Below are 26817 nucleotides of genomic sequence, written 5' to 3' on the forward strand. Positions count from 1 at the left end.
TGTTCTAGTATTTCATTTTTGTGTCTGCATGCATTGCTTTACTTTGTATGAAATTACTACTAGTATTTTAAATATATTCATTTACCAAGTAGAGGCTGCAAAAATATATCAGTCATTGACTGTTATCAAGAGTTATGCAATGTGTATAGCACAAAACAGTTAGCATGACTTTTTTTTTCATAATTCTGTTTTGCAGTAACGGGAGCCAGCTTTTTTGTGTTCAGTGGTGCTTTGAAATCATCTTCTGGCTACTTGGCCAAGTCTAGCATTGTAGAAGGTAATAATAACGAACAATCTAAAAGTGTGAGAACTGTCAATTCTATCCATTCAGTCTTATCAGGTTCAGTTTTGGGTACACTTCTTTTGAGTTTCACACCACTATTATAAAGATGATGCAGTATTTCCAGCAACTGTGCTGAAGCACTGGTGTGTCATGTGTAGATCCAGGATGTGCACTTAAAATGGGGAGGCAGTGGCCTGGTGGTATTATCGCTAGCTTATTAGTCCAAAACTCAACTAATATTCTGGCAACCTAGATTCAGATCCTGTCACGGCAGATGGTGGAATTTGAATTTAATAAAAATAATCTGGAATTAAGAATCTACTGATGACAGTGAAACTACTGCTAATTGTTCGAAAGATCTATCTGGTTCACTGCTGTCCTTCAGGAAGGGAAATCTGTCTTCCCTACCTGGCGTGGCCTACATGTGACTCCAGACCTACAGCAACGTGGTCGATTTTTAACTGCCATCCGGGTAATTGGGTATGCTGACCTAGCCAGTGATGCCCTCATCTCATGAATGAATGAATAAAACAAGATATGGAGGTGCTGGTGTTGGACTGGGTTGGACAAGGTCAGAACTCACAACACCAGCTTTATTTGAAATCGGAAGCTTTGGGAGCACTGTACCTTCGTCAGGTGATGTCACTCTGCAAGCTTGTGATTTCAAATAAATCTGTTGGACTTTAAGCTGGTGTGAGACTTCTGAGTTGAAAGAACAAAAATATCTGACCTTACTGTATTTGTTGAATATTATCCAATGTTAGTTTACCCAAGGATATAATGAATATCATTTGAGTTGGGATTAACAATTTATAGCATTATTGTCATGGTAAATAAATCTTGATGGTTTATAAATCGCTTAACACTTTTTGAATGGATTGCAGTTTTATTACTGGACTGTTGTACATTAGATGAAGAAAAAATGTAAAATTTATTTTGGTTTTGCTGTAAATGAATGTTATTTGAATGCTCTATTTTCAGACGGTATGATGGTACAGATCTCAGCTGAAACAATGGATTCTTTGCGACAGGCACTGCGAGAGATGAAAGATTTTACCATAACATGTGGAAAAACTGATGTAGAAGAACCACAAGAACATGTTCACATACAGTGGGCAGAAGATGATAAAAATATCAATAAAGGGTAAATAAAGGCAGGAAGGGAAACTTATTTAAAAAAAAATAATAGAACTAAATAGCATTTCAATGTGAGAATTATTACTTAATTGTGTACAGTAGTTGGGTGTAATATCAATGACTGCAGTGGCCACCAGCATTCTCCAAAGATCCATCCCACCCTGGCAGTGCTTTTCTACAACCTCTACGTCTGGGAGAAGGTACAGAAGCCTGAACACGTGCACCAGCCAGTTTTGAAACCGTTTCTACCCTACTGTTGTTAGAATACTGAATGGACTCGCAACCTCTTAGCATTTGCCTCTACCTGTTTTTGTTTTGCCGCTGTTTGCCTATTTTTACTTATCTGTGCTGTTCAACTACGTAATCTGCATGTATTCTCACATGACAGAGCTTTTCACTGTGCCTTGGTACATGTGACAATAAATTTAAATTTAATTCAAATTCAATTCAATAGGAAATTAATTACTCTGAAGAGCAATGAGCACTGTTTTTCTCATTTTCTGGAATATTTTGGGCAATATGTTTAAGTGCATGGCTTTGTGTAAGTGATGATTTTATGCAGCCCTTGTGATAACTTTTGGGTTGCTGTCTTGCTCCTTGTCCTATTTTGCAGTTTTTACTTTATGAAAATAGGAAGTTAGACACATTAATGCTTAAAAATGGTAATACATGGAATTGGCTACTCGAGTATCATGTTATATTTGCATGTCAATTATGGCTGATACTCTCATCTATTTCTTCAGTTTTAGTGCAGTTCTAGCGTGCTTTTTCTGTGATGTATTGGAATAGCCCTGTTAATAATCTATAGTAGATGTTTGTTTTCAAAATGAGACAGGCTTTCGGCAAAATTACATTAAAGGCATTAATAATCTGTATTTGTAATGTACTAACTTATCATTGCAATTATTTTGAGCTTTTTGATTTTAATTTTGTAGTGTTGTCAGTCCAATTGATGGAAAATCCATGGATGAAATTTCAAGTGTGAAGATATTTCATGGGTCAGAATTCAAAACAAATGGCAAAGTCATTAGGTGGACAGAGGTAACAAAATGTTGTTTCTGATCAGTATGATTGTTTTGTGTTAACTTTGAACATGTTGGGATGGAAACCATATCTTTGGGGGGAGGGGGTGGATATTTATTGGTTGCTTATCCAAGATGTGTGAAATTTGTCTTCAGTTTTCTAAGTGGTAGTTTCAGGATAAGGTACTTGGAAACAACGTGACAAATGTCCTTTTGTAAAGGGTTATGAATGTTTAGATCTCTCTATCTAGAAGGTTCTGAATGCAATATATTTAAGGCTGAGATGAATGGATATACATACTCTTGGGGGATTCAAATAATAAAGGGAAGCAGGGATAAAAGTGCAATTGAACTCCAAGATTAACCATGATCATGTTATATACTGTAGCAAGCTTGACCAGCCATATCGCCTTCTCCTACTTCCATTTATGTTCTCCTGATGTGTCATTTAAGGCATTAATCTCTAGAATATGATGCAAGAGCTATAGTAATTGAAGCCTTTGAAACTTTGTCTTTAAATGTCTTTTGTATTCCACTTATTTGGTGAGAATAGTATTTGCCTGATATCACAGGTAAATTGTCTATAGATATTTGATTTTCTTGGAGGCGAATTACTAATAAAACATTCAAATTCAACCATGGTATGATCCCTCACTGTCTCTCTGTAATCTCCTTGAGCCCTTATGAGTGTCTATGTGCTTCCAATTCTGGCTGCTTGCATATTACAGTCGATTGTATGTTCAGCTACTTTGATACTAAGCTTTTAAAATTTTCTTTCTACACTTGCCTGGCACACATTCACTTTTAAGAGGTCCTTTAAACCTGTTATTTTCATTATTCTCCTAATGTGGCTTGATGTCAACACTTAATGGTACAACATTATCGCAAAGGTTCTAATATAGAAACATTTTTGACAATTTATTCATTCCAATCGTGATTTGAGTTTAATAACTTTATATGAACTAATCATTTTTCTTTTAAGGTGTTCTTCCTGCAGAGTGAGGACCAGCCCAGTGGTCTGAGTGACCCAGCTGATCATAGCAAACTTACAGAGAATGTGGCAAAGGCGTTTTGCTTGGCACTCTGCCCTCATCTTAAGCTGCTGAAAGAGGATGGAAAGGCAAAACTGGGTCTTCGTGTTACGCTTGATTCAGACCAGGTACCTAAAACTAAATCCTGCATCCAGGCAAACTAAGCTTGGATTAATATTTCGTCTTCAGTTCTCAAAAAGTTAGACTTTTCTTACAGATGCATGAACTTGAACAAAAAATTTTGTAGATTATTATTAATGCTTTTGATCTTGTCATGATTTTAGGGGTAGAGGGAAGCAATTAAGGCATTTAGTTTTGTGTTGCCTCTCTTAACCAGAAACAGAAATTGTTGGAGAAACTGAGCAGACCTAGAAGCTTCTGTAGGAAGAAAGTAGTTTGTTTTGGGTCGAGTGACTCTTCATTAAAACTCTTAGTAGCTAGGAAACAGTCATGTGCCCTGCTGAAGCTGGGGAAGAGAGATGACTGGATAAGTGGAGCTCAGAGAGAGGAAGAAATGAGAGAGGTAGTAAACAAGGTAATGGAAGGCAGGTAAAGTCAAGTGGAGTAAGTGATAAATGGGTGAGCTGTACTAAAAGCAACCCATGTCACTCTAGGACTGGATGTGGGAGAGATACAAAACCTGTCAGGGTGGAATCAGGTTATAAAGTTATTGAGCCAAGAACAATAAGCTCTTCCATATTAAAACTGCCTTCACTTACAGGATCTATATCCCTTTGTTCCCTTCGTATTCATTCGGGTGCTTTTTGAATGCTATTGTTTGCTTCCACCACCATTTCTCTTTATCTTTCCACCCTTCAGTCACTCTGCCTGTATTCCTGATGAAGGGCTTTTTGCCTGGAACATTGATCTTCCTGCTCCTTGGATGCTGCTGTGCTTTTCCAGTATCTGCAGTCATTGTTTTTACCTTGCTTCCACCATCATCTCTGGTAGCACATTCCAGGCACACTCCACCCTTCTGCAAGCAAAGTTTTTCATATAAATCTCTTTTTTTTTAAAGCCCACACTGGTCTCTTGAACAAATGTTCCCAATTCATTGACTTTGTAAGATTGAATGCATGGATGGAGTGGCTTTCCAGTGAAAACAAACCCAGTCTATCTAATTTATCCTCAAAGCTAAAATTCCCCATACCAGGCAACATTCTAATAAACATTTTTCCTATACCCTGTCCAAAGCATCCCACATCCTTTTGGTAGTGTGGTAACTGGAGTTTATGTTGAGTCCTAGAAGCTGCAGGGTTTCCAAGTGGAAAATGAGATGCTCTTCAAGCTTGCACTGCAGCTCACTGAGGTCGCAAGCTGATTGAAGTAGTGGCATGGAACATAGTGTGTTGAAGTGGCAGGCTACTGGAAGTTTGGGGTCATTTTTATGGACAGTGTAGACCTGCAAAGTAGTCACCCAGCTTGTGTTTCATCTCCCAGTGTAGAGGTAATCTATGTGAAAAGCAGCTACGTTAGATTAGAGTGCAGATAAATTGCTGCTTCACCTGGAAGATATATCTAGGGCCTTGGCTGGTGAGTAGCAAAGAGGTAAATAGACAAGGTATTACACCTTCTGTGATTGTGAGCTGTTGGAAATAGAGGAAGAATGCAGCAGAGTAAACAGTTTCTGCAGATTGCTGACAAAGGAGGGAGGAGAATGTGTCTGGTTGTGGCAGCCTGTCAGAAATGATGGAAATAGTGAGTTACAATCCTGTGGGAGGGAAGGGAACAGGTGCAGTAGTTGGGTTGGGCAGGCTATGGGCCTTGTTGATCACTGTAGCGAGAGTGGGGTGGTATGCTGGCAGTGGTTAGCACAGGCTTGAGTGGCCTCTATCGGCACAAGAAGGATTTAAAGTTCTTGGTTGAGGAAAAAAGTGGCCATTTGAGGACCTGTGTGGGAAATGGCATCGTCATAACAAATGAGATGGAAAAAGGGGGAGAGTGGAAATGGGAAGAAAAGTGAAAGTATATTCAAAATTGGGTGGCATAGTTTGAGGAATCCATCTTGCTGGATTCAACATTTTAATGGAGGTTCATAATTATGGCTTCAGGGCAAAAGGAATCTGAGTGATCATGCATGTCAAATGATGGTTTTAGAAACCTTTTTACATGCCTTATTCTAATTGCAGTTGTTAAAATACATTTTTTCACTAATCACTGTTACTCATTCAAGTAGAATAGAATATTTATTCTTAACCATATATTCAGTCTACTTTCATAAATTTTCATTTACTTATTCAGGTTGGCTATCAAGCTGGTAGTAATGGACAGCCCCTTCCTTCACAGTACATGAATGATCTGGACAATGCTTTAGTCCCAGTAATCCATGGTGGAGCTTGTCAGCTGAGTGAAGGGTCAGTTGTAATGGAGCTTATCTTTTACATTTTGGAAAGCTTCTCTTAGAACATGAAACATATTTTCCTTCTCACTGGTGTACTTTCCTCCATGATTAAAGACATTTGCACTTTAAACTTATTAAAATTAAATTGGTGCTCCATTATTGCTGAATCTACTATGCACCATGGATCATTTTGATTAATGTAATGTAGGACAGGGTACCTGCCTTTCATTGTTCCAAAAATTGTGGACCTGATCCATTGTTGGACTGATACTGTACTGAAGCATGAAAAATTGAGTTTCAGCTACTAGTTTACATTGCCTGGATTGACAGCCTATCCATTATTCTTTGAGGATTTTTAATGGTTTTCAACTGAACGTATCAATGACACTACATCACATGAGGACAGTATGAGAATGCATTGGTGACACCAATACTCACTGACCTCAATCACTATTTTCCTTACATAATCAGCAGTTAATCTCTGGTTTGTATATAATGTATGTCTAAAGTTTTGAAGCACTTAACTTATGCCTTGTATGCCACATTATGGGAATATTGTGGTAATCTCTAGCCATGAAATAAAAGTAATGTATAGTTTAAAAGTAAGACCTTTCAATGACTTTCTCAGCCATACTGCATTTGGTATCAACTGTATTAATTGTATTTGCTGGTGCATGAGCACCTCAGGTAATAACTGTTCATATATACAGGGATCAGTGTTTAAAAGCTAAGAAAAGAAACTGCTTCTATTATAGAAAGGTATCCTGGGTGCTGGAATGAAGCAGAATCTCGGTCAAATGAATTCCTGTATGTGAATATAAAATGTGGTTATTTAAAAACCAAAAATACTCTGTATATTTGTTTTCCTGCATTTAGAAACAATCAATCGAGTAGTTAATACAAGGGAAATGAACATGCCCTTAATTGAAAAAGAATTGTAGCATTGGCTTTAACTTAGCAAGTAGGTGTTATCTTTTAGTCCAGCCTATTTCCTTCAACTGTATATTCTTGAATGGAAATATGGTTTTATCTTGCATAAGAGACAAATATACAGAATCACTGTACATTTAGATGAAATGCTGTCTTTTTTTCTATTGGCAGTAGACAAATGTGCACTTTAGAAACTGATTACAAATAAATGGTTTCCTAATAAAAACTATTGCATAGTATATTAAATATTTATCACATTAAATCAACAGCAATAAAAATTATTCTTGTATAAACTGGACTCTTTTATACGAGTGATTTCAGGGAAAAGTCTTGTACTGTACTAAGATTTGCACCTTTTGAGAAATATCTCAATGAATCTTTTCCCTTCCTGTTGCCTCCCTCCTGACAATGGTTCTGTTTCTATACAATAGTTCACCTCTGCTAGAAGCACACAATTTCACTATTTTAACTTTATTAAAATATAGGGAGTTTATTTTATAATCTTGGATTGTCTACATTGCCCTGTTTCTTTAAGGTAAGGTACTTTTAAATGTGCAGGTTTCCAACAAAGACAAGCTTTAAATAGATATTTTGAATCTTTGGCTTTGTATGTAAATAGCAGTCCCAGTAGCAGCAAATCTTCACAATAGCAGTCATGGAAAAGTGCATAGATTTTATCAGTTGACCTGCAAGACAAGAAGAATTCATTGTTAATGTGATGCATACAATCCAAAATTGATTTTCAACCAGTCTTCGATTGCAGTTACTACATAATTATTGACTCAATGCTAGACTCATTAGAAAAGCAAGGACTGAATAAATAAATTCATGGAGCTAAATCTTAATATCTACAAGGAAAAATATTAGAATCTATTATCGAGATGCTGGCATTTAGTTTGATAGCAAGAGTTGATATGGCTTTATTAAAAAGTAAATTGGGTTTGATTCTGTCATTCTCCCTACTTATTACAACTTGTCAATGTACTATATTTGGATCTCAGATTGAAAGGGTGCCACCATACAAGAGGATTAAGACTGTCAAACTAAATATCTCTCACTTTTTGGTATATTTGGAGGCTACAGAATAAATGTGCATCATCCTCCTCAGTTTCTCTGTGGACAAGTCACAGTAAATATCAAAATTGCAACAATGTATCATAATTCAGCATTATTCAATTGTAAAGGAACCTGATTGATGTACTGTTTCATACAACAGACTGTCAGGACTTGTGTAGAATATTTTTATGTATGACCCTTAGGAGTATTGTCTTGGGAGGTAAAAATTTAGAAAAGGATAAAAGCAAAGCGAGACCAGCTTTCTTGTACTTTATCAATGGTTTGAGCACATCTTAACACTTTCCTGGAGATAAGTGGGCTAGGCTATTTGAATTGGCAAAGAAGTTGCAGTTAGAATTGAAAGCAGCGACTAAAAGTAGAAGAACAGCAAGTAAATTTCATGGTATTTTGTCATTAGTGAGAATTCAGCTGCAATGAAGCAATTTGAACAGGAAAAAGAGAATTTAGGTTATAACCCTATTTAAGTTGCGAGTGGGTAGGACAAAGTGATACCAACGTGACTGTCTAGAACAAAATACTGACTCTAGGAAAAACTCAAGTCTAATCTAAAAATAATCAAGTGATATTAGATATAATGCTTTCATATTTAGAGGAAGAATAAAGAGGGTTACTTCCAGAATGAAGGAATGTAATGGTAAGGTCCTAAGGAGTGTTGCTGAACAGACACTGGAGTGCAGGTTCATAGCTCCTTGAAAGTGGAGTCACAGGTAGATAGGATAATGAAGGCAGCCTTCCTTTTATTGGTCAAAGTATTGAGTACAGGAGTTGGGAGATCTTGTTGTAGCTGTACAGGACATTGGTTAGACCACTGTTGGAATATTGTGTGCAATTCTGGTCTCCTTCCTATCAAAAGATGTTGTGAAACTTGAAAGGGTTCAGAAAAGACTTACAAGGATGTTGCCAGGGTTGGAGGATTTGAGCTATAGAGAGACTGAACAGGTTGAAGCTGTTTTCCCTGGAGCATCAGAGGCTGAGGGGTGACCTTATAGAGCTTTACAAAATTGAAGGGCATGGGTAGGGTAAATAGGCAAAGTCTTTAGTTCTGGACTCCCCGACCCCAGGGAAGAGGGCATAGGTTTAGGGTGAGAGGGGAAAGATATAAAAGGGACCGAAGTGCCAATTTTTTCACGCAAAGGGTGGTATGTGTATGGAATGAGCTACCAGAGAATGTGGTGGAGGCTGGTACAATTGCAACATTTAAGAGGCATCTGGATGGGTATATGAATAGGAAGGGTTTGGAGGGATGTGCACTGGCAGGTGGGACGAGATTGGGATACCTAGTCCGCGTGGACAGGTTGGACCGAAGGGTCTGTTTCCATACTGTAAATCTATTACTCTAAATAGCATGCTTTATCATTTAGGTTCATAGAACAAGTTCATGTGAAAGCAGAAATCCAATACATATCGGGAAACTGACTGGGTTCATTTGGTTAGGCAAAGTAGCTGAAGTTATCCAAGTAACGACAGTGTCTAAACCTGACTGTTCAAGCAGAATCCGTTTGGACTTAACCCCAACTCCTCACTGAAGACAGTATTAACACAGCAAAGCCTGCTCCACCAACAAGCTGCATATCTCCCACTTGATGCACCTGCATTAAGAACACCAAATCTACAACTTTTGGAACATTAGTCACCTTCTTACCTTCGAGTAAACCATGAAAAATTCTGGCTATAGTGAACTGCTGCAGTGAGAAATAATGTTTCATCTTCGTGATGAATGCGCTTTGGGTTATTTAAAGGCTAGAAATTGTTAGCCATTTCTACATCTTTGAATATTAAAGAAATCTAATTGATGGCCCTTTTCATTCTCATTCTAAAGGGAAAATATACAGTTGGCCATATTGAGACCTGGGTAGAATGTTCTTTTACATTGTCTTTAGACCCAGCATGGGCTACACTGTTCCTCCCATCTCACTCTTAGAAAATTTTTACATTAGAATATTTTTAAATTGATAAGACTGCAGAACAGGCCAAAGTAGCCTCATACATGAATCCAAGTCAGCATACAGGAACATAAAGGCAATAGGATGATTAATGTTTATTACAAGGTGAATGAAGTATAAAAATGAGAAAGCAGAGCTCCAATTATATAGGCATTGGTAAGACTGTACCTATAGTAGTTTAGTTTTGGTCACTTTATTTAAGGAGAGACATAACTGCATTGAAAATAGGCCATTTAACTCCTCACCCTAGGAGGAACCCCACACAGGCACCCAAGGCTGAAATCTAATGCAGGTCCCTGGCACTGACACAGTACTGCTAACACTGAGTTGATCTTGGAGATACCTGGTTTGTTAGTTAATCTTTGGAATTTTCTTTCCCAGTGGAGGGTGGGTCATTGATTGAGAGCAGTCTGGAATATGGAGTTGTTGAATCACATAACAGGACTGAATAAGGGTTGAATAGCCTACAGCTGCTCCTATTTCTTATGTTCTTTATCATATTTAAGCAATGCATCCCAGTAAAACAACATTCAAAGCTGAGTATCCATTCTGTAACAAGACATGTAATGTTTTAAAATATTTCATGAAAATTTGCAGTGAGTAGTGCAAATGTTTGATAACTCAGTGGTTGTTCTAGGCTTAGGGGTAAATGGGAAAACAAACCTACCTTAAGTTCAAGCAGTTGTGTTAGTCCTGTGACCTAGGTGAAAATTGAGATTATTAATATGCTATAGTCATAATGCTTTCCCTCAAATGTAAAGAAAAACCAAAATAAGCAAACATAACTCATCAAAAGTTGAATTTTAAAAAGATGTATCTACAGATGTTCTCACCTACTGGCTGGATCAAGGACAAGCCATTTTTCTGTATTAATTTGCAAATCTTGTCCATTAAGAGGTTCTCTGATTTGAACTTTTAGTTCTAATCGACCACCAGTAGATTTTCTACCATCAAATATCTAAGGTCAGAAAAAAGATTTAGTTTAAAACAATCTTGGAGGGGGAGAAAAATCAAATTTTCGATACCTTTCCTATTTTAAAAATTGTAACACCAGTATTCAGCCAGCACAAAAGTCCTGTCAAGTAACTTTCCCAATCAATATTGCCATGAATACTTGAACAAACCATTGCGAAAGAATAATTGTAATTTAAAAAGGTAAGCATGATTTTTTTTGGTAATTAGAGGCTCCTTTTTGTCACAAGATTACATTTCAATTCAAGTGAACATTTGTTTGTAAAGCTAATGCATTAAACAATCTGGCAACTTTACCTACTTTCCTCAACAACTTGTATTTTTATGGTGTCTTTATATCAGAAAACATTGAGTTTGCCAAATTTAATTTGATAATCGACCCTTTGCCATTTGGAGTTCAAGCTAGGAGAAAGTTTAAGAGATCCGTTATCAGTACAGAAAAGCAACCAGATTTTTTCAAACTCATTCTAGATTAGTAAGCAGTTTTAGAAAGTGAGAATGCAATCCAATCACGTTTTATGTGGTCTAGGCAGATTTGACAGTGAATATCTCACCAGCATTTGCCATTTCTGTCAAACTCTATTCTTTGGACTGAAGGTAGGGGAGGCTCTGGGGAACAGCTAGATGGAGAGAGTAATGGTCTTAAATGGGAAATGGCATCAAGGATGGAGGTGAGGATATAGTAGAGCAGATTGGTAACTGTGGCCCATCACCCTTGACTATTCTAAAGGCGAGACAGTTGGGACTTCAAAAATAGCATTTTAAATGAATGGAGAGAAATTTGTTTTTACTAATTGAGCACATAGAAAAAAGTAGAAGTCATGGAGAGAGCAGTGATGTAATGGAACTACTGAGGTTATGGGAAATTGAGGAAGCACAATACAGATTGCTCCTAACCCAAATTTTTAATTCCGGTCTGCCCCCATGGAAGCTTCCAGGGGACTGCAGGATAGCAAATGTGGTTCCACTTTTCAAGAAGTATGGGAGAAAAACTACTGGAGAAAATAATCTCCACTTGAAGAGGCAATGTTTGATCAAGGATAAATCAGCATGATGTAGTCAGAAGGAGTTTGTGCCTAACAAATGTGATCGTGCAAAGCTGAAAGTTACCACCCACATTGATAGTGCTGTTAAGGAGAGACATAATTGCATTGGTTTGGTAGAGGGATTGAATTCGGGAGAAATGGTGTCATGCTGCAGCATGACAAAATGCTAGTGCAGCCACACTTGGAATATTGTGTACATTTCGTATTGCCTCATTACAGGAAGGATGTGGAAGCATTGGAAAAGGTGCAGAGGAGATTGACCAGTATGTTGCCTCTGGAGAGATGTTCTTATGAGGAAAGGCTGAAGGACTTGGGTCTGTTCTCATTGGAGAGAAGGCAGCCAAGGAGGGATTAGATAGGGTGAATAAGGGGAGTCTTTTTCTTAGGTTGACGTCAGCTTGCACGAGGGGGTGTAGCTGCAAACTAGGTGATTAAATTTAAAACCAATGTCAGAGGCAGGTTCTTTACTCAGAGTGGTAAGGGCATGGAATGCCCTGCCTGCCAATGTAGTTAACTCAGCCACATTAGGAGCATATGGATGATGGAATAGTGGAGGGGGACAGGCTTAGATTAGTTCAGATGCTGAGCTCCCCTTTACTCTGCTGACCTTTGAAGTTAGCAGAGTGGAGCTCAGTTAGGTTTTCTTTATAATAGTTATAAGAATCACAAAGATCAGTTCAAATATTAAAGCTAAGAAAGATTGCCTAGAGCCCACTGAAAAATTGTTTAAGACTAGAAATTCATCACAATTTATGTACTGGACATAACTCTTCTGCTATTCACTCAAATGGCTAATCTAATGGTAAGGCATATAAAGATTTAAAAAGTAGAAAAGCAATTTTGTATACAGCTCATAGGTAGTAAAATGAAAGCAATGGAAGATCAATGGCATGATTGTTTTGGATGATGGTGGTGTTTTCTGCTCTGCCAATTCAACAGCCAGTAGGAAATGGACAATTACAATAGCCTTATTCTTCTGTGGAACTTTAACTGGTTCGAGGTGGTTGGTTCTTTCATTCCTCACTTGGGTAGAAGACCCATCTGAGACAACCATTAGGCAAACAAGTTGACTAAGCTGACACCCCCCCCCCCCCCCCCCCCCCCCGCAGTAAGCAGACTGGTACGACAAGTGGTGGGGGTGTCATCTTGTGCAGAAAGGGAAAAAGAACTTCCCAATTAGGATGGGGAATGGAGAGGCTTTTAGGGATAGACCTTACCATGGAACAGTTGTCAGTGTGGGGAGGACAGGGTGTAACCTTGCCGGATGACATGCCAGACTTCTCCCCTGCTCCTTCACCCATCTCAAAATTGACCTTCAATTAATGACTTTTTTAAAACCATACCCACAAACCTGCTGGCAGGAGGAACAATTCTGTCTAATCACCGACAGTGAGTACAACTAGTTGCAGTGTGCACAGCAACGAAGTACTAGATTTGTGCAGCTCTGAGCAAGTTAGAGATGAAAGGTCTTAAATTCAGCTAATAGTGCTGACATCTAAATTAGCTTCAACATTCACCAGACAGGAATGGGAATAAGTCATCCCAGATTGCTGCTGTTAACTACTATCCAATGAACTCTGCTGGAAAATACTTCTATTCAAGTGTTAGATGATGTTTAGTGGTTGAATGGCCACTTGACCAGGTATCAAAAAACTGACAAGTTATAGTATTCTCTGGCCATGGCTGTTTCTTTAAACCAGCTGGACTATAACCTGGTGTAGTGATTTTTAACAAAGAAAAAGTAGTAAATAATCATCTTTCTTTAAAGCAAGATTGCATATTAGTCACATCTATATTAAGTAAATTCACTAGTGAAATTTGAGAAAAAGGAATGAACACAGCACAGAAACAGGCCCTTCAGCACTCCAAGCCTGCAGCATTTGTCCTTCTATATTAAAACAGTTTTCACCAACAGGATCTGTGTGCCTCTATTCCCTTCCTATTCATGTATTTGTCCAGGTGATCAATGAATGCTGCTATTGTATCTGCTTCCACAACCACCTCAGTGTGAAAAACATGCCTCGCACATCTCTTTTAAACCCCACCCTCCCACCACCAGACACTGACCTCATTCTCTCCACGCCATTCATAATCTTAGAAATTTCTATCATATTGCCCCTCAACCTCCTATGTTCCAGTAAAAACAAAACAAATCCAGTCTATCCAGCCTTGCCTCAAAACTAAAAGCCCCATAACCAGCCAACATCCAAGTAAACCTTCTCCGTACCTCTCCAAAGCATGGTAATGTGGTGACCAGAACTGTATGCAATATTCTAAGTGTGGTCTAACTAACGTTGTGCTGCAGCTTTATAGAACTTGTCTATCCTCATCTTCATTGGTAAGGGGCAATGAGTATGAGCATGCCATATTTCTCCTTTTTTATGACCTTATCCACCTTCTGTGATCTGTGGACCTGCGCACACTGATCTCTCTGCATATCAATACTCCTAAGGATTATGCCATTCACTGTTTAATTTCTATCAGTACTTGACCTTCCAAAATGCATCACCTCATATTTATCCTGATTAAACTCCACTGGCCATTTTTTCTGCCCATGCCTCAAATTGATCTATACCCTGCTGCATCCTTTGACAATCCTCTTCACTATTCACGACTCCTCCAATCTTTGTAATTGGCCCCAAACTTACTAATTGGACCAGATAGGTTTTCCTCCAAATCATTTATGGAGATCAGAGATCCCAGCACTGATCCTTGTGGCACAACAATAGTCACAGCCCTCTACTCTGAAAAGCATCCTTCCACCATTACTCACTCTCTCTCTCTATGACTAAGCCAGTTCTCTATCTATCTTATCAGCTCACCCCCATACCACGTGACTTCAACTTTTGTACCAGTCTACGATGAGTGACCTTGGCAAAGGCTTTACTGAAATCCATGTAAACAACATCAACTAGTTTTCCCTCAATCATGTCATTTTGACAACTCGTCAAAATACTCTATCAAGTTAGTGAGGCATGACCTCCCTGGCACAAAAAGTCCATTTGCTTCTAAATGTAGACAGAAAAGATTCAGGGACAAGACCTAATAATTTTCCTACCACTGATGAGAGGCACACAGGCCTGTAATTTCCTGGATTATCCCTGTTACCCTTTTTAAACAATGGGACACTAGCTATTTTCCAGTCCTCTGGGACCTCACCTATAGCCAACGAGGATACAAAGATGTCTGCCAATGCTCCAGCAATTTATTCTGTTGCCTCCCTCAATATTTTGGGATAAATCCCATGAGGACCCAAGGACTTATCTTTCTTAATACTTTTTAAAGATGCACAGCACCTTTCCCTTTTTAAACAGTAATCTGGCTTATAAATTCAATGCTCCTTTCCCTGAGATCATCCTCCACCAATTCCTTCTCTTTGGTGAATACCAGTGCAAAATATTCATTTAAGACCTCACCCCTCTCTTCTCGTTCCATACAAACAGCCCCTCCTTTGTCCTTGAATGGGCCAACCCTTTTCCTAGCTACCTCTTGCTTTTAATACATGCATAAAAAAATCTGAGATTCTCCATAATCCTGTTTGCTAATGACTTTTCATTATCCCTTTTAATTCCTCACTTCAGTTCTTTCCTACTTTCCCTATAGACTTCAAAGGCTTTGTCAATTCCCATCCACTAGATCTTAGGTATGCTTCCTTTTTTCTTTTTGACCAAGGTCATAACATCCCTGGTCAACCAAGATTCAGATAACTTGCCATACCTATCCTTCATTTGCGCAGGATCATGCCACTCCTGAAATCTTACCAAATATCCAATGTGGATTTAACCTCAAAATGCTATCTAGAGTCAACACACTCCAGTTCCTGCCTACTATTGTTATACTTCACCTTCCTCCAATTCAACACCTTCCCTGAGGACTGCTGTTATCCCTAACATGAGTAACTTAAAACACACACTATGATGGTTACTACTTCAGAAATGCTCCCCCACTGAAATTTCACTCATTTCCTAAAACTAGTTTCAGTATAACCTCTTCTCTGGTTGGACTGATTACATACTGTATCAAGAAACCCTCCTGAAAGGTTCTTACAAATTCTGCTCCATGTAAACGCCTAGCACAGAGTCCCAGTCAATACTGGGAAAGCTAAATTCACCCACTATGACCCTGTTTTACATCTTTCTATAATCTGTCTCCATGTTCTCTCCTCCATCTCCTGCTGGCTGTTCGGAGGTCTGTAGTATACCCGCAGCATTGTGATTTCATCTTTCCGATTCCTGAGTTCTACCTACTAGTCCTCTGATGTATCCTTCCTTAGTACAGATACAAGATACTTAGTTACCAGTAATGTAACTCCCCCACATCTTTTACATCCCTTTCTGAAATATCTAAATCCTGGAACATGCACCGTGCACCTTCTTTCCACCAAGTCTATGTAACTGCAATAATGTCATAATGCTAACCAACACTGAGCTGATCTACTGTGCCAATTATACTTCTTGCATTTGAAACAAATGTATTTCATTACCTGTTCATGTTTGACCTGGTTTCTACCTCTTCCTCAATTTCTGCATCACCTGCCCTCCTCCTCTGGTTCCCATCCCTCTGCCATGCAAGTTTAAATCCTCCCCAATCACTCTACCGCAAACCTCCCACCCCACATCAGTCCCAGTCCTGCCCAGGCATAACCCACCCAGTTTGTACAGGTCCCACCTCTGCCAGAAACAGTCCCAATGCCTTACGAATCCAAAACTGCACCCTCCCGCCAACACCATCTTTTCAGCCAGAAAGTGGAAATAATTTCTGAACTATTATAATAGTTAACTTTCAGGTTAAGATTTGTAGCTCAGGGTGATAAGTATCTACGTTAACTTGCTGAGCTGGAAGATTTGTTTTCAGATGTTTTGTCACCACACTAGGTAACATCATCAATGAGAGTCTCTGGTGAAGCCATGACCCACTATCACTAGTTTCCATACATACAAAGGAGAACACCACACAAAGGTGAAACAAAGACACTAATGAGAACTCTTAGAAGCATAGCATTCTAAACAGAACTCCATCAATAAAACACATCAATTTATACCCTATCTACCTTATCTCCTCACAGCCCTAAGGCACCTTCCCTTGCAATTGCAGGAAGTGAAAGATCGTTCCATTTTCTTTCTCTCACCACACTATCCAAGCAAAACACTCAATTTAGTCTCCTATAATCACTGCTCAATTTTGTCTCCTCTACATTGTGGAGAAGCAGCACAGACTGGGTGACTTCTTCACAGAACTGGCAATAACATCACCTACATAAAGAAACCAAGACCTATATAAAAAGAAAGAAAGGCAGGACATATCATCAGCGCTTCATTGGAAAGTCCCACTGACCATGTTATCTGGTATGGTGATGAAACGTCTGAAAACAAATCTTCCAACTCAGCATGCCAACTTACATAAGAACTTTCAAGTGCTCACCTAAGCAGTTCTTGTAATTATTTCAAATATTAGTTACTTTAGAACATACAAACCCAATAAAACCATACCTCTACAATTTCTCTGACTTCGCACTGTGTTTCTAATTTGTCCAGTTTTAACTGTGCAGTTCCCACTGATTTGTCACTCCTCAGAAATCCCCTGTAAAAAACAAAATCAAAACAAATAATCATATCTAATAAAAATTCTTGCTAAACAAATGTTTACCTGCCTCAGAATTTATGTTCTAAAAATATAGAATTAAGCATAATCACAGTGATTAACTAATATAAATGCAGAACCTTAAATAATTATGCTTGTCTAAAATTCAAAGTGTTCTTTTAAGAGAGAATAGTTTAACCATGGGACCCTATTGGGTATCATAAAACACAGGCTTACAGTTATAATCTCCCGTTTGGTCAATATCTGATTTGATTTAGAATACTAATAAAAGATCAGCTAAATCTACATGTTAGGCCAATGATATATAATGTATCATGGATGGTCATCCCAAGCATGTTTCTAGTGATAGGCTATAAATGGGGCTGAAAGCAGCCACCATCGAACTCTCAGGTGTATTTTTTTTGTTGCAATTGCTGTGTGCCATGGTGAGACTATACAAGGTGTGGCAAAAGGTATGTATGACTTCTAGAATTTTAATGTGATTGATTAGAGAATGTTATTTTCTTAAATAAAATTTGAGTTTGCAACATTACATTGCTGCCAAATAGGTTCAGAGTTATAAAAATATACATAACACAAATAGTAAAATACATGTTTCAAAAGTAACTCCTGCCCCATTCCAAAACATTGCGTAAAGATTTGTTTTTGGAAACATCCTTGCACCATCATACAAAAGCAGATACTCTTGACATAATTATACAGAATTCATTATGCAGAATTCATTACCATTGCATTCCTTACCCCTTATGAAATATTTCAAATTTAATTCCTTTGGTCTGAATTACTCGTTTAAATCCTCGATGATTTCTGTTAATATTGAGCACAAAACGCTGATTATATTCTGTAAGAAAGAAAACACTTCTAAGAAAAACACATTGCACACATGCCAAAAGAACGCAAAACATACAGTCCAGATTAATTTTAGCTATAAAATAGTTTGGTAGGAAATTACAGGCAAAGTATTTTATATTTATGTAGATAAATGTAAATTAGTTCTTTGATCATCTATTCACATCAAAAGAAATAAATGGCATTGCAACTTTTACACAGTACTAATGCTAAATTACCAGTTCCTTCACATCCTATTCAGGCTTTATTAAAGACTTATCTAGGATTACAGAACACAAGGAAAAACAACTTAATTACTTTAGCAACTAACCTGGCCATAAAATTATAACTAAGGAAAATAACAAATTTAGGATGTCTTAGAAAACAGAACACTTGCAAAATATTCAAGAATCACTGAGAAAACTATGTTTTGCTTTACAACCCAATTAAACAATAAGCTGTCACAAACTACATAGTTAAAAATCACAACACCAGGTTATAGTCCAATAGGTTTAATTGGAAGCACACTAGCTTTCGGAGCGACGCTCCTTCATCAGGTGATCAGGACAATCACCTGATGAAGGAGCGTCGCTCCGAAAGCTAGTGTGCTTCCAATTAAACCTGTTGGGACTATAACCTGATTGTGTGATTTTTAACTTTGTACACCCCAGTCCAACACCGGCATCTCCAAATCATGACAAACTACATAGTTCTTCAGACTGAATACATTTAAAGAAAAATGATCTGAACATACAGCTCCTTCTCAAACACTGAGAAAGGCTACAGAACAACAAAATTTTCACAACAAAGCCACCAACTCCGTAACCTTGAATGTACATCCTCACACCCTGCTTCCTGTAAGACTATTCGATTTTCCCAGTTCCTCTGTCTTTACCACATCTGTTCCAAAGACACCGACTTCGACAAGGAACCTCCGAAAAGTCCTTTTTCCTCAACTGAGAATTTCCCACCCCAGTGGTTAAGAGTGATGGGGCTCCGATACACCTCCCACAACAAGGATAGGGTCACCTTCGCCTTCCAAGGCGAAGCATCCATATCCAAACGATCATTAGCTGCTATTTCCTCCACCACCAGACACACATTTGCCTCCACTCCTTTGTCAGCCCTCCTCAGGGACAGATTCCTCTGGCATACCTTGGTCTACTCCTATTATCTCCTCACACCCCTAAGGCACCTTCTCTTGCAATCACAAAGTGCAAGATCTATCCATTTCCTTTCTCCTCATTATCTAAGGGTCCAGATGCACCTTCCAAGCGAAACAGTAATTAACCTGCACTTCACTCAATTTAATCTACGTAATCACTATCACAATTTTGTCTCCTCTACGTTGGGGAGATGAAGCACAGACTGGGTGACTGCTTTGCAGAATACCTATGTTCTGTCCACAAAAAAAGCCCTTAGCTTCTGGTTGCCTGCCATTTCAACACACCACTGTGTTCTCTGGCCAACATTTGCTGTGGAAAGCTCAGCACCTAATTTTCTGCTTGGGAACACTGCAGCCTTCTGGACTCAGTACTAAGTTCAATAATTTTAGGGCTTGAGCACCTTTACCAATATCTACTCCAACCTCACACCAGGCCTTGTCTTCACATGGGCTGCTACCACAAAAACAATTGTTAGCCAATAATGGTCCTTATTTACAGCTATTCGTTCTCCCAGGCTGACTTTTACCCAGTCCTTTGCCTATCCAACTGTTTTTCTCTCTGGGCTCCATTTCCCACTTCTCCCTCTTTCCATTCCATCTTTAAACACATAGACTAATTGTTATGACACGGGGTAAACCCTCCTGCTTAATTTAAACCAGCAACACACAAGATCTATTCTGTGCAATAATCTGTGAAAATTCAAGGGGCAAAGAACTATTTAAAGTGAAAATTAACAAATTTCTTAAAGTATAACAGAATAATTAACAAATATTTACAATTCCTTCCTCTAACCTATCTTTTACCTTCCCTTCCATAATACTAGTCTAATAAAATCCCAATTAAGATTTACAAAACAAAACGTATCGCAAAACCAAGCAGCTTTCGGTTCTTCTCTGTATTCCTGCCTTCTTCTTGGGGATTCTGCTTCATAAGTTATTGATCCATAAAAAGGTACCATTGAGAGAGCTATTTTTTGGACAGTCTCTACATGCTGGTGGTGTGGCAGTTTTCCTCCCAACTGTTCAATTTTCTCTGGTCTTATCAGATAAAAGCATCAGATTGTGTCATTGGCTTTTAAGATTGTCAGTATACTCAATTCAAACTTGATTGGAGGTTGGTATTTTGGGGTATAATTTAAACTGATTGCCAAATTTGAATTTATGTGTGTTTCCAGGCAACCAGCTAATAGAGTTGTTCAACGAAATGTTACATTTTCTTTTCAGAACACTTAGCGCTGAGAGGTAGTTATACCAGCTTTTAACTTTCTTAAAAGGTACAGTACACCCCCATCTTCATAACGCAATTTTTTCCTAGCTACAATCAGTTCAGAAGGGTCACCGGATCCAAAGCATTAAACTCTGCTTTCTCTGCAAAGGTGCTGCCACATCTGCAGGCTACCCAGCACTTTATTTTTGTGACTGAGAATGGCTACTTGTCTTTTACCTGGACAATTTGTATTCTTGATCACAGCTGTTTTATGTCGTTGGGCTTGCTCCTGTTAAAAAAGGGTGTAATTTATGGTTAACAGTAAAATGAATTTTTGTCATTTAAATACTTGCCTTTTGTGATAATTAAATGAAAGCTAATCTTAATGTTTTTTTAATTAAACAAAATGCACTCAACTAAATTATAAATTTATATTTCTAAATTAATATTGAATTCTCTAGAATTAAGTACAGTCTGTAACTGGAGGTAAAAAACTCACTACACTGTTCTCCAAAAAGTCTAAATGTACATATTTAATACATTTTACTTACTGTACTAGGATACGGAAATTCAAACTTTACAAAAGCATCAAGGTCATGTGTTGCCACACCTATGCAAAATAAAACAAATTGTGTGTCCTCGTAGAATATAGCTCCTCAAAATTACAACATAGAAAATAAATTCAACCGAACTTCAGTAATTTTAATTTTTGAAAATATTACGGAACAGTATGTAAAAGTTTCATAAATAAGCCAACACTCAAAAGCACAGTGTGCAAGATTACATAAATAAACCCATATCATACTTTACAATGTGAACTAAATTTTCCAAAAACAACTTATTTTCCTTTTACAACACATTTGAAAGTAAACTGTATTATTTGACAAGACACAATGTCCAGAATGTCCTTTGGGGAAGGAAACTGCCATCCTAACCTGTCTGGCAGGAAGATGGAAGAACACAGCAAGCCAGGCAGCATCAGGAGGTGCAGAAGGTGTAACCCAAAATGTTGAATCCTGCACCTCCTGACTTGCTTTGTTCTTCCAGCCTCCTGTGTGTCTACTTTGGATTCCAGCATCTGTAGTTTCTTTGTCTCTAATCCTTACCTGGTATGGCCTACAAGTAACTCCAGACCCACAACAATGTAGTGACTCTTAACTGCACTCTGAGCAATTAGGGATGGGCAATAAATGCCAGCAACACCCTCATCCCATGAATGAATAAAAAAAACATAATGCAATGGATAAACAAACCAAATCTGTGCGAAATACAAGGTCTTAATTACTTTGTAAACATTGCTAAAAAAAGAAGAGACAAGGCGGCAAAGACTTTTGCTTTGCATTCATCAGGAGTGAAGGGGAAAACAGATTTGAAAAATGTGACTAATTTACACATCATGGGAAGAGGATAAGACCATAAGACACAAGAACACAAGTAGGCCATGGAGCCTATAGAGTCTGCATTGTTGTTTAATGAGATCATGGCCAATCTGATAATCATCAAATCCATTTTTCTCTTTTAACCTTTATCCTGATAAATTAAAAATCTGTCTCAGACTTAAATATACTTACAGACTCAGCCCCAACATCCTCAGTGGTAAAGAATTTAATGGATTCACAATGCACAGAGAAGAAATTGCTCCTCATTTTTGTGTTAATGGTATCATTTTATCCTGAGATTATGCCCTCTGGTCTGAGACTTTGCCACATGGGAGAAGCAATCCTTCCCCAACTATCTCGTCATGCACCCAGATGAAGAGGGACACCAGTTCAACTGGGACAGTGCATCTATGCTGGGACACGACAAACAAAGACATGCGCGGGAATTCCTCGAGGTTCGGCATTCAAACCGGAACTTCATTAACAAATATATTAGATCCGAACTCCATTTACCAACCTCTCAGAAACAGAACCAGAAATGATGTCGCCCATCATAACAAAGCAAGACACACAAACAGCAAACTGGACAGAACACCAACACTTCACCAGAGGTTCACGGGTGATGTTACCTAGCATGGTGACAAAAGGTCCAAGACCAAACCCACTAACTCAGCAAGCAAACTGACAACCTGAGCTGCAAACCTCTTACAAAACTTCAAATCCAATCTTATCATGGATGCTAATTGTTTGGGCCATGGTTGGCAAGCAGATACAGCAACAGTTAATGATCAATCTTAATTTCTCAGATCACGCAGGCAGATTCTGATCAGTGAGGATGTTATTATGGGAGTGCAGCAGAGATTGACAGTTTCCATCACCCTTTAAAAAAGACAAGCATGTTACATTTGTACCAACTTCTTTTTCCTACATAAATATATTTATACACAAGATTCTATTTGATCTTTTAGCATGTACAAATACATCAGTGTGAACCTGAGGAATAATCTTAAATTGGTTTCTGGAGTAGATTTAATAAATTATGCCCATTTGCAGAATCACATCTAATGATGGACATACAATTGAGAATATAGGATCCTCTGGTTGGGCAGAAATAGCATGATGCCTGCTGCAACTGGCCAATGAGTATTGTTTGATATAGACTGCCAGTCATTAGGACATACAGCCCACATGCCTGATATCACATCAGTACTGAAATTCATTACATATCACTCATTTTGTGAAAGCATCTTTTCAGCTTGCTAGCAGCATACTGTTAATAAAGAAAACCACTGAGCTTTATCTTTGTTTAGGATGCTAAAGCCATGAAATCACATCCAGAAGGACTGGCGCATGCACACTATGGAACACTAATGACTTAACAGTTTTTATCTGCATGTAAATGGTTGGCAGCATTGTGTAATCTCAAGGCAAACCCAAATGCACACTTAAGTAAACCTGTAAAAAGGACAGGAGTACACATACTCAACAAACATGACATCAACTCTGATCACAGCATGTGTTTGAAGGTTCCCAGTCTCAAATAGATGGGGGAAGAAAATCTCAATTTGAAGAGAAATTCTTCTCTTAATCGGAGGGTGGATTGCAATTATACACCAGCAAAAGGCAGAGCATATCAATACAAAAGGTCAAAAGATTACAATAACAAATAATGATCTGCTGCTGCATGTCATCTTTTGAAACTGTTGATTGACAGTTGTGTACAATCATTTAGCTGTCAATTATTCACATACATATTACTCAAATATTCATTCATTATGAGATGATATAGAGACAGGAGTGTTTCAGGATCAAGAATACAGTGATCAAATATGAAGATAGGCTAGCCAGTAATATTAGAAATGATAGTAAAAGTTTCTTTCAATACATAAGAAACAAACGACAGGCAAAAGTAGACATTGGGCCACTTCAAACTGATGCTGGAAGCCCAGTGATGGGAGATAAGGAAATAGCTGGAGAACTTAATAAATACTTTGCATCAGTCTTCACAGTGGAAGACATGAGTAATATCCCAACAATTAAAGGGAGTCAGGGGGCTGAGTTGAGAATGGTTGCCATTACAAAAGAGAAAGTGCTAGAAAAGCTAAAGGGTCTTAAAATTGATAAATTTCCTGGCCCCGATGGGCTACATCCTAAAGTGCTGAGGGAGGTGGCTGAGGAAATAGTGGAGGCATTGGTTGAGATCTTTCAAAAGTCACTGGAGTTAGGGAAAGTCCTGGATGATTGGAAGATCGCTGTTGTAACCCCCTTGTTCAAGAAAGGATCAAGACCAAAGATGGAAAATTATAGGCCAATTAGCCTAACCTCTGTTGTTGGTAAAATTCTAGAATCCATCGTTAAGGATGAGGTTTCTAAATTCTTAGAAGAGCAGGGTCAGATTAGAACAAGTCAACATGAATTTAGTAAGGGGAGGTCGTGCCTGACAAACCTGTTGGAATTCTTTGAAGAGGTGACAAGTTAGACCAGGGAAACCCAGTGGATGCGGTCTATCTAGACTTCCAAAAGGCCTTTGATAAGGTGCCACACGGGAGACTGCTGAGTAAGGTGAGGGCCCATGGTGTTCGAGGTGAGCTACTGGTACTGATTGAGGATTGTCTGTCTGACAGAAGGCAGAGAGTTGGGATAAAAAGGTTCTTTTTTGGAATGGCAGCCGGTGACAAGCGGTGTCCCGCAGGGTTCAGTGTTGGGGCCGCAGCTGTTCACGTTATATATTAAATGATCTGGATGAAGGGGCTGGGGGCATTCTAGCGAAGTTTGCCGATGATACGAAGTTAGATGGACAGGCAGGTAGTACTGAGGAAGTGGGGAGGCTGCAGAAGGATCTAGACAGTTTGGGAGTGTGGTCCAGGAAATGGCTGATGGAATTTAATGTGAGCAAATGCGAGGTCTTGCACTTTGGAAAAAAGAATACAAGCATGGACTACTTTCTAAACGGTGAGAAAATTCATAAAGCCAAAGTACAAAGGGATCTGGGAGTGCTAGTCGAGGATTCTCTAAAGGTAAACATGCAGGTTGAGTCCGTGATTAAGAAAGCGAATGCAATGTTGTCATTATCTCAAGAGGGTTGGAATATAAAAGCACCGTTGTGCTACTGAGACTTCATAAGGCTCTGGTTAGGCCCCATTTGGAGTAATGTGTCCAGTTTTGGTCCCCACACCTCAGGAAGGACATACCGGCACTGGAGCGTGTCCAGCGGAGATTCACACGGATGATCCCTGGAATGGTAGGTCTAACATACGAGGAACGGCTGAGGATCCTGGGATTGTATTCATTGGAGTTTAGAAGATTAAGGGGAGATCTAATAGAAACTTACAAAGATAATACATGGCTTGGAAAGGGTGGATGCTAGGAAATTGTTTCCGTTAGACGAGGAGACTAGGACCCATGGACACAGCCTTAAAATTAGAGAGGGTAAATTCAGAACAGAAATGTGGAGACATTTCTTCAGCCAGAGAGTGGTGGGCCTGTGGAATTCATTGCCGCAGAACGCAGTAGAGGCCGGGACGCTAAATGTCTTCAAGGCAGAGATTGATAAATTCTTGATGTCACAAGGGCTACGGGGAGAATGCGGGTAAGTGGAGTTGAAATGCCCATCAGCCATGATTGAATGGCGGTGTGGACTTGATGGGCCGAATGGCCTTACTTCCACTGCTATGTCTTATGGTCTTATGATTTGTACACAGCTCTGCCAAATGCTAATAGAGTTTCACTGTTAGATTCAAAAGAAAATTATTACAAGGTGAAATCACTTGCACAGTATCCTAGTGAATTTTGAAAATGGGAATCCTGCATTCTTGGTCAATTACTGATCATTCATACAAAACATACTAATCTCAATTATACATTTCTAACTAGCATGATAAACTTCCATCTTTTTAAGTATGCCAGAAATGATAATGTCATGTCAGTTGGTATATTTTTATATTGGATACTGTAAGCTTATCAATATAACAATTAACAGCTACTTTTACATGGATACTATGTTGGACTGAACTCTATTTGGTCTCACCTGAAGGTGCAGGGAGATTTATTCCTTTTACAATGATGAGGAGCATTTCAGCACTGCTGATGTCAGAAAAGATGCTACAAAATAAGATAACATTTTTGTCTAGCTAGTAACTGGCACATAGGTTACAAGTCATACAACGAAAAACTTAACAGTGGGTCAAACAGGTAAACAAAAAAGGGCCAGAGCAATATTTGCTTTTGAAAAACAAATGGTATACAAATGAAAGCGACTGATCACCAACTTAAATTTTTTTCTCAAAGTTATCCATTTTCAACGATTATGCCGTTAATCCTTATTACGCTTTAACAAAGATTCAGTTTGCTCACTGTTAAAACTCTCGTGAACCCACCCAAGTTTTTTTTTGTAATCATTCAAGGGATACAGCTAATACTGGCTAGACCAGCATTTATCGCTCATTTCTAAATGAGCGAAGGTAGGTGGTGGTAAGCTATCTCTTGATCCACTGTAGTCCTCGGGGTACACCCACAGAGCTATTAGAGACAAGAGTTCCAGGATTTTGACACAAAAGGTGAAAGTACAGTGACGATATGTAACTTAGAGGGGGAACATGCATGTGGAGGCATTCTTTTACATGTTCTGGATGACAGAGGTCATGGATTCGAGAGGTGCTGTCAGAGCAGCCTTCATAGATTCCCTACAGTGTAGAAGCAGATCATATGGTCCATCAAGTCCACACCACCCCTCCAAACAGCATCCCACTCAGACCAACTCCCCTACCCAATCTGTGTAATTCCACATTTCCTATGGCCAACCCACTGAGCCTGCACATCCCTGAACAAACTGGGCAATTTAGCACAGCCAATCCAC

The 26817-nt window shown here is 38.7% G+C and overlaps 2 protein-coding genes across 5 annotated transcripts in view; one reads left to right on the plus strand and one right to left on the minus strand.

The window, feature by feature from the left end:
* The window catches only part of LOC132819096 (zinc finger FYVE domain-containing protein 9-like), a 133606-nt gene extending 126599 nt beyond the window's left edge, over positions 1-7007 (plus strand). For all 3 annotated transcript variants that reach the window (XM_060830457.1, XM_060830458.1, XM_060830459.1), the window contains 5 exons: positions 197-277; positions 1265-1427; positions 2356-2461; positions 3425-3601; positions 5715-7007. In XM_060830457.1, coding sequence (XP_060686440.1) covers positions 197-277; positions 1265-1427; positions 2356-2461; positions 3425-3601; positions 5715-5876 — 689 coding nt within the window. In that variant the 3' untranslated portion in view covers positions 5877-7007. The remainder of the gene's footprint in view (positions 1-196; positions 278-1264; positions 1428-2355; positions 2462-3424; positions 3602-5714) is intronic.
* cc2d1b (coiled-coil and C2 domain containing 1B) overlaps positions 5647-26817 on the minus strand; it is a 68049-nt gene continuing 46878 nt past the window's right edge. For both annotated transcript variants that reach the window (XM_060830461.1, XM_060830462.1), the window contains 8 exons: positions 25990-26063; positions 21135-21193; positions 20821-20872; positions 18125-18224; positions 17272-17362; positions 10598-10722; positions 10432-10464; positions 5647-7430 (listed from right to left, as the gene is read on the minus strand). In XM_060830461.1, the coding sequence (XP_060686444.1) occupies positions 10452-10464; positions 10598-10722; positions 17272-17362; positions 18125-18224; positions 20821-20872; positions 21135-21193; positions 25990-26063 (514 nt within the window). In that variant the 3' untranslated portion in view covers positions 5647-7430; positions 10432-10451. The remainder of the gene's footprint in view (positions 7431-10431; positions 10465-10597; positions 10723-17271; positions 17363-18124; positions 18225-20820; positions 20873-21134; positions 21194-25989; positions 26064-26817) is intronic.

This window comes from Hemiscyllium ocellatum, chromosome 9, assembly GCF_020745735.1.
Source record: "Hemiscyllium ocellatum isolate sHemOce1 chromosome 9, sHemOce1.pat.X.cur, whole genome shotgun sequence".
Lineage (NCBI taxonomy): Eukaryota > Metazoa > Chordata > Chondrichthyes > Orectolobiformes > Hemiscylliidae > Hemiscyllium > Hemiscyllium ocellatum.